The sequence below is a fragment of the Anolis carolinensis genome, chromosome 1 (genome assembly GCF_035594765.1).
Source record: "Anolis carolinensis isolate JA03-04 chromosome 1, rAnoCar3.1.pri, whole genome shotgun sequence".
NCBI classification, from domain to species: domain Eukaryota; kingdom Metazoa; phylum Chordata; class Lepidosauria; order Squamata; family Dactyloidae; genus Anolis; species Anolis carolinensis.
In genome coordinates, this window is record NC_085841.1 from 219,442,604 (window position 1) to 219,454,968 (window position 12,365).

Here is a 12,365-nt window from a genome sequence, read left to right on the forward strand (position 1 = left end):
TACAGAATCGGTTTTTGTGTGTCTGAACTAAAAAACAGATGGCTCTTACCAATGCTGTACGCATTACAATTACATTACTAGGATTATAAAACAGAAGAACAACAATCAAAAGTAGTGTCCAACTTTTAGGCTTTGGAGAGTGGACTGAAATAGTTGGGGGTGAAAAACCCAGGAAGTAAAAGTAGAATTTCTGTGTTTGTCTTATACAGTTTAATGAAATCATTAGATGCTATTGTAGAAACTGTTGTAAGAAAATAAGACATGTGTTGTTGAAGGCATTCATGGTCGGAATCACAGGGTTGTTGTGTGTTTCTGGGCTGTATGGCCATGTTCCAGAAGTATTCTCTCTTGACGTTTCGCCCACATCTATGGCAGGCATCCTCAGAGGTTGTGGGGTATATGGGAAAACTAAGAATGAAAGGTTTATAGATCTGTGGAAAGTCCAGGGTGAGAGAAGAACTCTTGTCAGTTGGAGGCCAGTGTGAATGTTGTAATTAATCACCTTAATTAGCATTGAATAGCTTCATGTCCTGGCTTCTTCCTGCCTGGGGAAATCCTTTGTTCAAAGTTGTTAGCTGCCCCTGATTGATTTATGTCTGGAACTCCTTTGTTTTTAGAGTGTTGTTCCTTATCTACTATTCTGATTTTTGAATTTTTCAATACTGGTAGCCAGATTTTGTTCATTTTCATGGTTTCCTCCTTTCTGTTGAAATTGTCCACATGCTTGCTTCCGGGCCATACAGCCCGGAAAACACACAACCCCAAAATGAGACATGTTAAAAATAGTAATATTTAACAATAAAAAGAGGAGACTGATATACTCAGCAAGTCTGCAAAGTGTAAAAGGAAAGTACAAGGAATATTGTATCAAAGAGGACAAAGAGAAAAAACAATGGAACATCAACTGATAAAAGGAAAGGAGACAATAAATATCCATTAAGAAACTCTGAAAAAAAGGAGTTAGAAATTTTAAGCCAAGAAAGTACACTGTAACCATGCAAAAACTGAAGATTAGATAAAAGAACAAAGTGTCCAACTATGTCAAAAGCAGAGAAATCATCAAGAAGAATAGAGGCTATATCATTTAGGAAAAAGATAACAATGATAATGCACTGTGTGGTTTTGATGGAACGTAGGGAATGAAAACTGGACTTTACACATCAAAAATTATATGACAGAAATTGAAAACAAATGTTATAGAAGTTAGACGAAAGATGGAGGAGGAAAATGGGATGATATCTAGGAATAGCAGAATAGTAATAAAAATGCTTGTCAGGAATGGCTACGAAGTGATTATACAATCACTATTTTTGTTTGGTTTAGCCCAAATGGTAAAACGCGGTGCTCTTGTTTCTGTGAGGCACTGTCAATTTGAGTTACTAGTAATACTGCCCAGTTCAAACAAACACACCTAAAACAACATTTGGTGCAAACATACCCAACAAGATATCATCCAGATGTACTACAGCTCCATCTTCCCCAAAGTTGTGCTGGTTGAAAATGGCTGTGGAACTCATCTGAATACCAGTAAGCTGGGGAAAGTTGGCATCCAGCTACACTTCAGAATTAATGCAATTTGACACATCTTTAATTTCCATGGTTCAATGGAATCATGGGACTTGCAGTTTGGTGAGACACCAGTATTCCTTGGCAACGATAGCTAAAGATCTTGTAAAACTACAACTCGCATGATTAATTGACCCACAGCAATTAAAGTGGTGTTAATCTTCATTAATTCAACAGTTCAGATTTTTTTATCGTGTCATAAGTGATCATACTGCAAGTCACTTCTGAATTGGCCATCTACAAAGACATTGCCCAGGGGACAGCCAGATGTGTTGCCATCTTGCTGGGAGGTTTCTCTCATGTCCATGCATGGGAAGCTAGAGCTGACAGATGGGAGCTCACCCCATCTTGCGGATTTGAACCGCCAAACTTCAGGTCAGCAGTTCAGCCCACACAAAGGTTTAACCCACTGCGCCACCACAGTTCAGATGCATCCTTGGGAACAAGATGTGGCCACATCCATATGCTACCCATTACACTACATATACAAGGATTAGCAGAGGGAGCAATTAGCACTTTCAGAGAGCACTCACTGGATTTACACTGCCATATAATCCAGTTTCTGAATCCAGATTATCTGCTTTGAATTGGATTATTCGACTCTATACTGTCACATAATCTGTATTACTATACTGCCACAATGGATTTACTGCAAAACTGTACACATGGTTCGGATGACTAGATAATTATAAAGTGAGTAATTCTACCCACTTGCAATGACACATTTTTTTCAGTGCTAGAAAACATTGCTTCGAAAGACTGTCAAGATCCCAAAGCGTGGAATCAAAATAATTGTTTTAAAAGCCTACATCAGAAACCATTCAATATTCTCTTTCATTTCAGGTTCACATGCAAATGTTGGTGTTTAAGGTAAAGGTAAAGATTTTCCACTGACATTAAATCTAGTCATGTCCAACTCTGGAGGTTGGTGCGCAGCTCCATTTCTAAGACGAAGAGCTGGCATTGTCTGTAAACATCTCCAAGGTCAGGTGGCCAGCATGACTGCATGGAGCGCCATTACCTTCCCGTCGGAGCGGTACCTATTGATCTCCTCACATTTGCATGCTTTTGAACTGATAGGTTGGCAAAAACTGGGGCTAACAGCAGGAGCTCACACCTCTCCCCGGATTCGAACCGCCAACCTTACGGTCAGCAAGTTCAGCAGCTCAGTGGTTTAACCCGCTGCACCACTGGGTTGATGTTTTACTATCATAAAATCTGATGCTCTATCCATATACTACTATGAGACATTATGCATACCAAGTAAATGACAATATTTCCAACAGTACAGATTATTAGGGATTTTTTTTCAAAGGAATTGGTGTGAATAGCTAATTTAAATATAAAACAAAAGGTTTTGTTACTTTGAGATCTCATTAGAGTTTAAACAAATTCCCTAGGGAACGCTGTACCACACAAAATACCTACTGCTCAGCAGAAATGCCACTGTACTAAACTGCTTTATTATAACCAAGAACCACAAAAACTTGGGCACAGCAGTGCGGAATAAATCAGAAACAGACCCATGTATTAGTGTGAAACAAAGCATCTTTTGTTGACTAATGTCTTCAGAAGAATGACCAAAAGTCAAACTGTAGCTTGAAAAGATTCCAGCACAAGTTTGCCACTTAAAACTAACAGATCAGAGCTTTTCATGCCAGAAAGTTATTTTCATATAAAATCCAAAGCTTATCAAACAAGGACTGCAGAATAACGTGGGCCAAGTAGAATTGAGTACAGTATTTAGCTTAAAAATGTCAAATCCTATTCTATGATTTTTATGATGTAGGATCTTTTTTAAACAACATAAGGAGTAAATTAGTAGTTATTAGACACACCAGTAACTATTGACTTACTTGGCACCTGTGTTCAGATACTAGGTACACGATTTAAATGATCTGGGGGAGGCCATAAGCCAAGGAGGGCACAAGTGGCACATGCAACTGAAACACAAATCTGATCCAAAAGGCCAAAGGAGATAAATCTGAGTCAAAAAACTATAAGAAGAGATCAATCAAATCACCAAAGCCAACACGCAGAGAAGAGGAGAAAATCAAATCTGTAAAACTTCATCAAAGCCAGTCAGAAAATCATGCGGAACAATTAGTAGCATTGCAGTGGTATTGGCTGATGAAAAGGAACTGAACATTTAGATGGGAAGCATATAGGGCATGAGCGTGGAGGATGTAGGGGACTATCGAAAAAACTTACTGCATAACTCTAAAAGATTCGAACCGCCAAACTTCAAGTCATCAGTTCAGCCAGCACAAGGGTTTAACCCATTGCGACACCCCGGTTGCTAATGTGCAAGGACTTCTGGTGCTCTTCATATTCCATAACTATAGGAAAATAGTTGGGATGGTTGTTTACTTCTTCCCTCCTTGCCATCAATCAGGAAATTGCTATGTTCAGATGGCTGCCACTGAGAAAATATGGGTTGGGGGCGGTGGGTAGTTGTTACACAATTACTAGTAGTGAATTGTGAACTATGCAACAAGCAAAAAAGTTAGTCACTATGATGGTGCAAGTCATATTTAGACTATTATAATTCACTGCCAGGATTGCAGCCTCATCCAGGCATTTGCATAGGACAGTAAGTCAAGATTCTGTTTTACTGTGATGAAGTACCTGTTTCGCCTACTTTCTGCAAGCATGAGCAGAAATTCGTTGTTTAGTATGGTGTGTAAACTAGGCTTGTAGCATATTATATTAAACCAGGGTTTAGTCTTGATTTAAACATTTTGAATTGGAAGTGCCATGGCAAGCCAACAGCCCCATTCTGGAAAACACGCTAAACATAAATTTCTGATTTGTTTAGCCACTCACAAGGGTGGAAGGAATCAAGTAGGAAAGATGAACTACATTACTATTCTTCCCAATAATCCATATTTCCTGCAATTCCAAGGAACCATTGGAAACAAATAAGGATGATAACCAAATTGAAAGGCACATAATAAAATGAGTGTTTGCTTATCTTACTCATACTCCTACCTCAATAGCATCCAACAACTCTGCTTTTTTTGTGGCCAGCAAATGACGTTTTGAAGGCTTGATATGAAGACTGCTTATGGATCTTCACTTTCTTTAAGAATTTTTGTCATTATGCATAAACGTTTCTATCTTGGCTTAATTCAGGCTACCATGGCAAAACCTGAAGAAAGGATAGCTAGAAAAAGTAACAGTTTTTGTAGCTCAAATATTCTTGCTGGTATTTTCCAGAACCTTCTCACTGTGCCTGGTAGCACACTCCTTTCAACAAAGTATTGCTTTCTGCAACAGCTTTAAAACGAATTTTAAAATTTATTTTTAGGGAACACAAGCCACTGTCTAATGGGCGAGCGTATGTTAAAAGCACACCATTGTTCTTCACAACCTATACCAACAGATGCACTTGCGGTTTGTTCTAAAAGCCTCCCCACAACCACAAACACCCACTTTCTTCCCACTAAAATCTGTTTCAAAGAAAATCAACTCTCTAGTTTCTATTCTAAGTACATACGTTATTGCTATTAGCTACTGTTTGCTCATCCTTAAGAGTTTTAGTGCAAGAAAAAGAAGAGATCTTGTTAGAGAAATGACAGCAAGTAATATCCTTGATTTGGATGATGGAAAGAAAAAAAAGAAAGAAAGATACCTTTGGTCTGTATTGCCTATGGACCTACTGATAGCAGCAAACCTATTCAAGAGGAGGAATATATGCATACTCTATCATTCCCAGGCAGCATCACCAGTGGGTTTTTTTTTTTTCGTGTCAGGAGTGACTTGAGAAACTGCAAGTCGCTTCTGGAGTGAGAGAATTGGCCGTCTGCAAGGACGTTGTCCAGGGGGCGCCTAGATGTTTTGATGTTTTACCATCCTTGTGGGAGGCTTCTCTCATGTCCCTGCATGGAGCTGGAGCTGATAGAGGGAGCTCATCCGCGCTCTCCCTGGGTGGGATTCAAACCTGGCAGCTTGCAGATCAGCAGTCCAACCTTCAAGTCACAAGGCTTTAACCCATTACTCCACCAGGGGCTCCATCACCAGTGGTGAGGAATGTGGCATTCAATCCAACATGCTGCCTCCAATGAGAACCAATGTGGTGTAGTGGTTCGGATATTGAAATAGGACTCTGGAGACTAGGATTCAAACTCATAGTCAGCCATGCAAAACCACTGGATGTTCTTGGGTAAGTGACATTCAGGCCACTTCTACACTGCCATGTAAAATCCAAATTATCTGCTTTGAACTGAATTAAATGGCAGTGTAAACTCATACAATCCAGTTCAAAGTAGATAATGTGAATTATCTGCTTTGATAACCTGGATTATATGGTAGTGTAGAAGGGGGCTCAGCCTCTGAGGAAGGTAATGACAAACCCATGAACAAATCTTACCAATAAAACCTTGTGATAAGTTCCTTCTAAGGCAGTGGTTTTCAACCTGTGGGTCCCCAGATGTTTTGGCCTTCAACTCCCAGATATCCTAAAAGCTGGTAAACTGGCTGGGATTTCTGGGAGCTGTAGGCCATAACACCTGGGGACCCACAGGTTGAGAACCACTGCTCTAAGGTCATAAATTGGAAATGATTTGGAAGACAATGTTGTGACTCAGCTGGAGCCTCAGAGTGATGGGGATTTATGGGATTCAGGTTCAAGATGACCCTGATTTGAATTATGGGATTCAGGTTCAGAGTGTCCCTGCTGTAGAAGATGAGGAACAGGGAGGTTTTCCCACAGCAGGGAATGGTGTTGATGATACTGAAACTAGCCAGGTGCAAATTGACTCAGGAAGAGAGGACAGTTCTCAGTCTGATAGCATGCAGACAGACACTAATGAGCTGGCTGGCCTTGACAAAATGGAATCTTTAGATCGAGCAGGCCGTTTGGAATTCAGGGTTCGCAGGAGTGTTAGAATAGCAAACAAGAAGGAGGTCAGAGGCCAAAGAAATGCTTTCATGCTATGCAAAGGGTATTAAAACAGTGTGTTGGGAGACAAACTTTTGTCAAAGCAACTTCTTGCTCAAGTCAAGAAGCAAGCCTTCGTTTTTCCTGGATTATCTTGCAGCCTTTGTGTGTTCATGTTCATGGGACTTTGTGATGCTCTAATGGGGCCTTGTTTTATGCCTTATGATTTCTTGGATTATTCTTTGTAGCCTTGTTTTGCAACAATCTTTTGGAACTTTACTTTTGCTTTTTAAGAACTGTTTATTTCCTATTTCCTAATAAACTACAAAAGACTTCAACCTGTGTGCAGCCTGGGGTATAAAGCAAGGTCAAACTAGCCTGAGGTGCAACACACAACACAACGATCGGGAAGACTCCTTTTTAATAGGTATGCCTACCTGTGGTAAAGTGAAATTGAAAGAAGAAAACAAATGCACATCCTCTGTTCTAAAATATGATAACCAATTGCCTGTGCAGTAGTCTCCAACAGAAGAGTGTAATACATAAAATATAATTAATTTTTTTAAAGTCTGGATCTAATTCAGGACATGGATCCGCTTTTGTAAATGAAACAAAACAGTACACTAATACCACATCAATCTGCTAATCTGAGATGCAGAGGCAACATACCACTACTGTTCCCCAGTAAGATCATTCAGGCAAAGGAGAGATTAGCCTGAGCATGCTTCATTACAGGCATGAGCAACTGTGCCTTTCAGATGTTTTGGGACCATATAATACTATGGGTTATGCTAGTTTACTCTATTTAGAAGTGTGGGCCAAAAAGCATCTGGATGCCCAGTTGTCCAACCCTGCTTTATTCCATTCTGTCTTGGGAATCACTGGAACAAAAGGGGAGCTGCAGAATCTATAAACAATACACCTACCAGATTCCTTCTTGCTTGCCTTTCCACCATCCCTGCTTTTCTTCAAAACGGCTTTTAACATTTCAACACTGCTCTTCTTCCTAAAATGAAAGAGGGCACATAATAGTTTTAAATGAATGCGGGTGAAGACAATACTTCTGTGTGCAATATTTGCACATCACCATACAAAATAAACTTTTATAATAAGATATTAATTCAAAACATGTTAAGGCTTTACTTTTATTTCACCTAAAGATGCTTATATAAGTTAAAGCAAATACTGAAGCTACATGGAATGTTTAAATACTGGGAGCAAGTGACTGGGGGTTTACTGTCTGGTTACAAAGAAAAACAGCAGACAACATTCTCCGCATTCCACATATAATTAAGGTTATGAGGCTAAACCTGGATAAGTTACTGTTAGGGACTCTGGCACAAGCATGTCTGGTTTTTGACCAGAGTTCACCAGGAGAGGAGGTGAAAGCTACACCACTACAATAGCTATCATAAATTTAAGTAAGTCTGGGTGAGACAGTAAAATACTTAAGAGAAAAATTCATCCATGTGTTTTAAAACCTTTCAATAAAAACAAGCCTGAACTGTAGCTTATAATGGGAGCAGGGAGGGCACTTAAGCATTTTAAATGCCCCTAAAGGTAATGCTTTTAAATAGACTATTTAAAAATATTTCCTGAAATGCTTACTTCATCCCTAGCATATTATTTCAGACTCTGACAAAAGATGCTGTGTGCAGCAAAGTGCACTATTTGAATGTAAGAATCATGTGCAATTGGCACCTGGCTAGTTTTGAACTGGCTTAATGTTAAAGAGTTATGAAAAATTTGGCAACAGTAAAAGGTTTCTGAACACCCCTACCCATGCATACAAATCTGTTAGCAACAACATGCTGTGTTTAAAGCAGACTTTGCAGAAAATGCTTCAGCTGTACTCCAACAACAAAAACAATAAACTTTATTTATATTCCGCCCCATCTCCCCATGGGGACTCTGGGCGGCTTATAACATAAAAAGGCAAACATTCAATGCCACACAAAAACAGTAAAATTAAACAATACAGATAAATAGTATAAAACATTAAATAATATAAAAATAACATAAAAGACCAATAAAAGACACATTAAACACTATCAATAAAAATCGAATTAAAAGCCATTATCCATAGTCCATTTTTTGCTTAATAAGGGCAGAACTTCAATCATTTGACTATCTGTATGCCTGGACGGTTTTTAGTTGTTTTCTAAAGGAGGATAGCACGAGGGCCATTCTGATCTCCTTTCTGAGAGAGTTCCAGAGGCAGGAGCCGATTGCAGAGAAGGCGCTCTCTTTTGTCCCTACCAGCCAGGTTTGAGACAGGGTGGGACGGAGAGGAGGGCCTCTCCTGTCCAGGCAGGTTCTTATGAGGAGAGGCAGTTGGTAAGGTAGTCCAGACCTGGACCTTTAGGGCTTTAAAGATAACGACCAGCACTTTAAATTTCGCCCGGTAGCAAACTAGAAGTCATTGGATCTGCCGTAACATGGGAGTTGTTCTCACCCTGTACGGTGCTCCCGTTAGTAACCTGGCTGCTGACCTCTGGAACAGCTGAAGTTTCTGAGCACTCTTTAAAGGCAGCCCCCTGTAGAGTGTATTGCAGTATTCCAATCGAGATGTAACTAAGGCATGTACTACCATGGCTAGATCTAGTATCTCGGGGTATGGGAGCAACTGGCGCACAAGTTTTAATTGTGCAAAAGTACTTCTGGCCACCGCCGACATCTGAGGCTCCAGGGCCAGCAATGAGTCCAGGATCAAATAAACCAATACTTTTATTTACATTCTGGAATCTTATATCATTACCAGTAATTTAGGTAGTTTACATACACAGTTCAAGTGAGCAGAATTGTACAGGAGGTCCCTGAGCCACAAACAAGACAGGTTCTGTAGGTTTGTTTTTCAGCTGAATTGGTCTTTCTTTTAAGTGTAACTCCAGCCAATTTTTTTTTTAGTTTTGAATAGTATAGGGAAGAGTTAACCCCCCTGTGGTGTATGTTTTGCAGTCTGTGCACCTGTTCAGAAGATTTAATCTCTCTTTCTGTCCTAGTGACAACTGGATTTTGAAAACGTTGGGGAGTTTTGGAAACACCTCAACGTTGGGGTTTTGTCTCCCATAACTCTTGTAGGATTGAACTTCCCTTCCTAGGGGTAGATTTCCTCTCACTTCCTGTTGTCTCACCCCTGTTTGTAACCAGAAGTTGTATGAAAGTCAGATGTTTGTAACTTGGGGACTTCTTTTACTTCACCTTTTTAATGTAGCGTCTATGACTCTTCCCTTGCACATTCCACATTAGCCCTTTGTCAGTTAAAATGTGCCAGCTTTCAGTTGGTGTCAAACCCTAAGCATTCACACTTCTCTGACAATGAAAGATAGATCTTGCTCTAGCTGCACAAGTTGCAGATACAGACTTAAAATAGTGTATAACTACTAAAATAATGTATAAGTATTAAAATAAATATAGTGTCCCTACTCCGTGGATTTTCACTTATTGCGGGTGGTTGTGGAACTTAACCCCCACGATAACTGAGGGAACACTGTATACCTCTTGGTATCTTTCATTCTCTAAACCTTGGACTGAGTGAACACCAGCACAATGGTCTAGCATAATATTATCCAGAAACCAAACTAGGAATGTTTCTTGCTTTCAGAAAACACAAAAACAAAGAATAGGATGAAAATACCTATACATTTATGCCATTTTTTGTTCTTAAAGGTATGCAATAAAACGGGTACTTTACATGGAATATTCACGGAGAATCAAACAATCTCTTGAATTTATAAGGTCTAAAGTTTATACACTGGGGATAACACAGAGCTTCTGGAAAATTCTAGGGCTTTTGGCTTTTGCTTTGTTTGAAATCTTATTCTGACCTACTGAGATTGTCAGTGGAAAAAATAGACATGAACCTTGGCTTTACTCTGCTTCTTCTTCCAAATGACCTCACTGTACTGAGACACAGAAAGTCAAAGCTATTTTCTGAAACTTTAATGTACACATTGGTAAAAGAAAAAGTGGCTATCCCATTGGGTTTCTATGAACAAAGAATGAAGCAAAAGTGCATGGAATGTCTAGTAATCTTCTTAAAACATTGGAATGTACTGAACTATCATTTGCATTTTGGCTAGGCTGGCATTGGTTATTTTCCACTCATGGGTTAGTCAAAAGAGTCAAGAAAGAACAATCCTTTATGCTTTTGGGACCAAGTTGACAACTAGGGAACATCTACACTGACCACTTAATGCAGGAGAAAAGTACACAGAGAAAACTATTCAAATTGCAGGAAAAAAGATTCCACCTAAACATTAGGAAGAACTTCCTGACATGTTGTTTGGCAGTGAAATATGCTGCTTGGGAGTTTGGTGAAGTCTCCTTCTTTGGTGGTTTTTAAAGAGAAGATGGATGGCCATCTGTCGGGATTATTTTGTTTGGGTATTCCTGCATGGCAGAATGGGGTTGAACTGGATGGCCCTTGTGGCTCTTCTCTATGACTGAAGTTGCACCTGATCATATGTCAAGCCCTGAAACTGGGTTGAGGCCTGGACAATGCACTGAAGAGGATAGCTCCAACTCAGTTCCAGGATCTGCAATATTTGTGATTTCACTGCCATTGAGGATTCAAGAGTTTCTTTCAACTCTCTCCCCTCCAGTGAGGATCGCCACAGCACTCATGTCTTAATCAGCTTCACCATGTGATGTGGCTTACACATCACATAGTGAATGCACTATAAAGACGCTATTTTGGTGCATCCCTCAATTTTACATTAAGTCCTCTAATTCAAACTCCTGAGTGCATTTGAGTGCTCTATTCAAATATGGCATTTTCAAGACACCTTTAATCCATGTTAAGTGGTCAGTGTAGACATGCCTATAGTCTTCAGCCAAGCCAGCCTGGCTATTTTAATGCTCAGTGGAATCATCCTAATAAACGATATAAGCATCTTTCCTCCACTGTTGCTTGGCAACCTTAATGTTTTTTCATCAGCGTCCCTGTTTAATTATTGCATCTTTGTAAAACCAATATTAGATTTATTATAGTTCTAAGTGATATGAGAGGATCAAATTGTTTTGTGTACTGCAATGCACATGGACTCGGCCTTTAGCGGCCCTGTGTGTCTTTGATGTTTTTAGAGTCTCATGGCTATGCAAGTAAGTATGGGAGGATCATGAGACAGCTGTGATTTGCATCTCACATTCCAGCCAAAACTACTAGAAGCCTCCATTGTTGCGACTTCCTCTTGCAAACACCACATTCCTAACCTCCATTGTTCTCTTTTCCATGCTCCTGGACAACACTGGAGACAGCACGGTTCTAATTTTAGGAAGAAAACCCAAGGCCTTTCCAAGCGCCAGTATTTTAAGCCACTTTCAAAATTTCTAATCTGAATGTAGTATCTTTAATAGCCAGAACATACCTTCAACATTTAAAGGGATCTCTTGTGCTTTCTAGCTCACATTAGTAGTGCTCACATATTTACACAAAGGAGCTTTTAACATCATGTGCGGAAAATGTCCAACAGTTTGCCCTTAAACTGCATGGCATGAGTTCAGAAACTACACAGTTCTCATTCAGCAGAATGGGTTTGCTGCTAAAGATTTCCATGCTTCACAGGAGCTGCAAATTTGAGCAGATAGCCACTTCTACGATATATTTTTACATAGATTTTTCAGGCCTGCTGGTTTAAATGGCAGCTGGAGGTTTGACTGATCATTGCAGACAGCATCTTTCCAAAATCCAGGGCAAATCTTCCTAGACAGATTTAGCACCACATCATGAAGTTCAATTAGGCTACAACAGACCTTTAACTACCAAGAAGTAAAATGGAGAGGATTGGGAGAAGTGTTGTTGTTTTGTTTTGTTTTTCTGGTACCATGGCTCACCCGCTGAATGGTAAATAATGCATACATTGCAAGTGAAACATTCTTCCTAGTGACATTGCAAATGCTAGATTCCAATTTATTT

General features: G+C 39.7%; 1 protein-coding gene across 3 annotated transcripts in view; it reads right to left on the bottom strand.

The window, feature by feature from the left end:
* tanc1 (tetratricopeptide repeat, ankyrin repeat and coiled-coil containing 1) overlaps positions 1–12,365 on the bottom strand; it is a 178,108-nt gene that overhangs the window by 108,518 nt on the left and 57,225 nt on the right. For all 3 annotated transcript variants that reach the window (XM_062970504.1, XM_062970443.1, XM_062970477.1), the window contains one exon: positions 7,375–7,454. In XM_062970504.1, coding sequence (XP_062826574.1) covers positions 7,375–7,435 — 61 coding nt within the window. In that variant the 5' untranslated portion in view covers positions 7,436–7,454. The remainder of the gene's footprint in view (positions 1–7,374; positions 7,455–12,365) is intronic.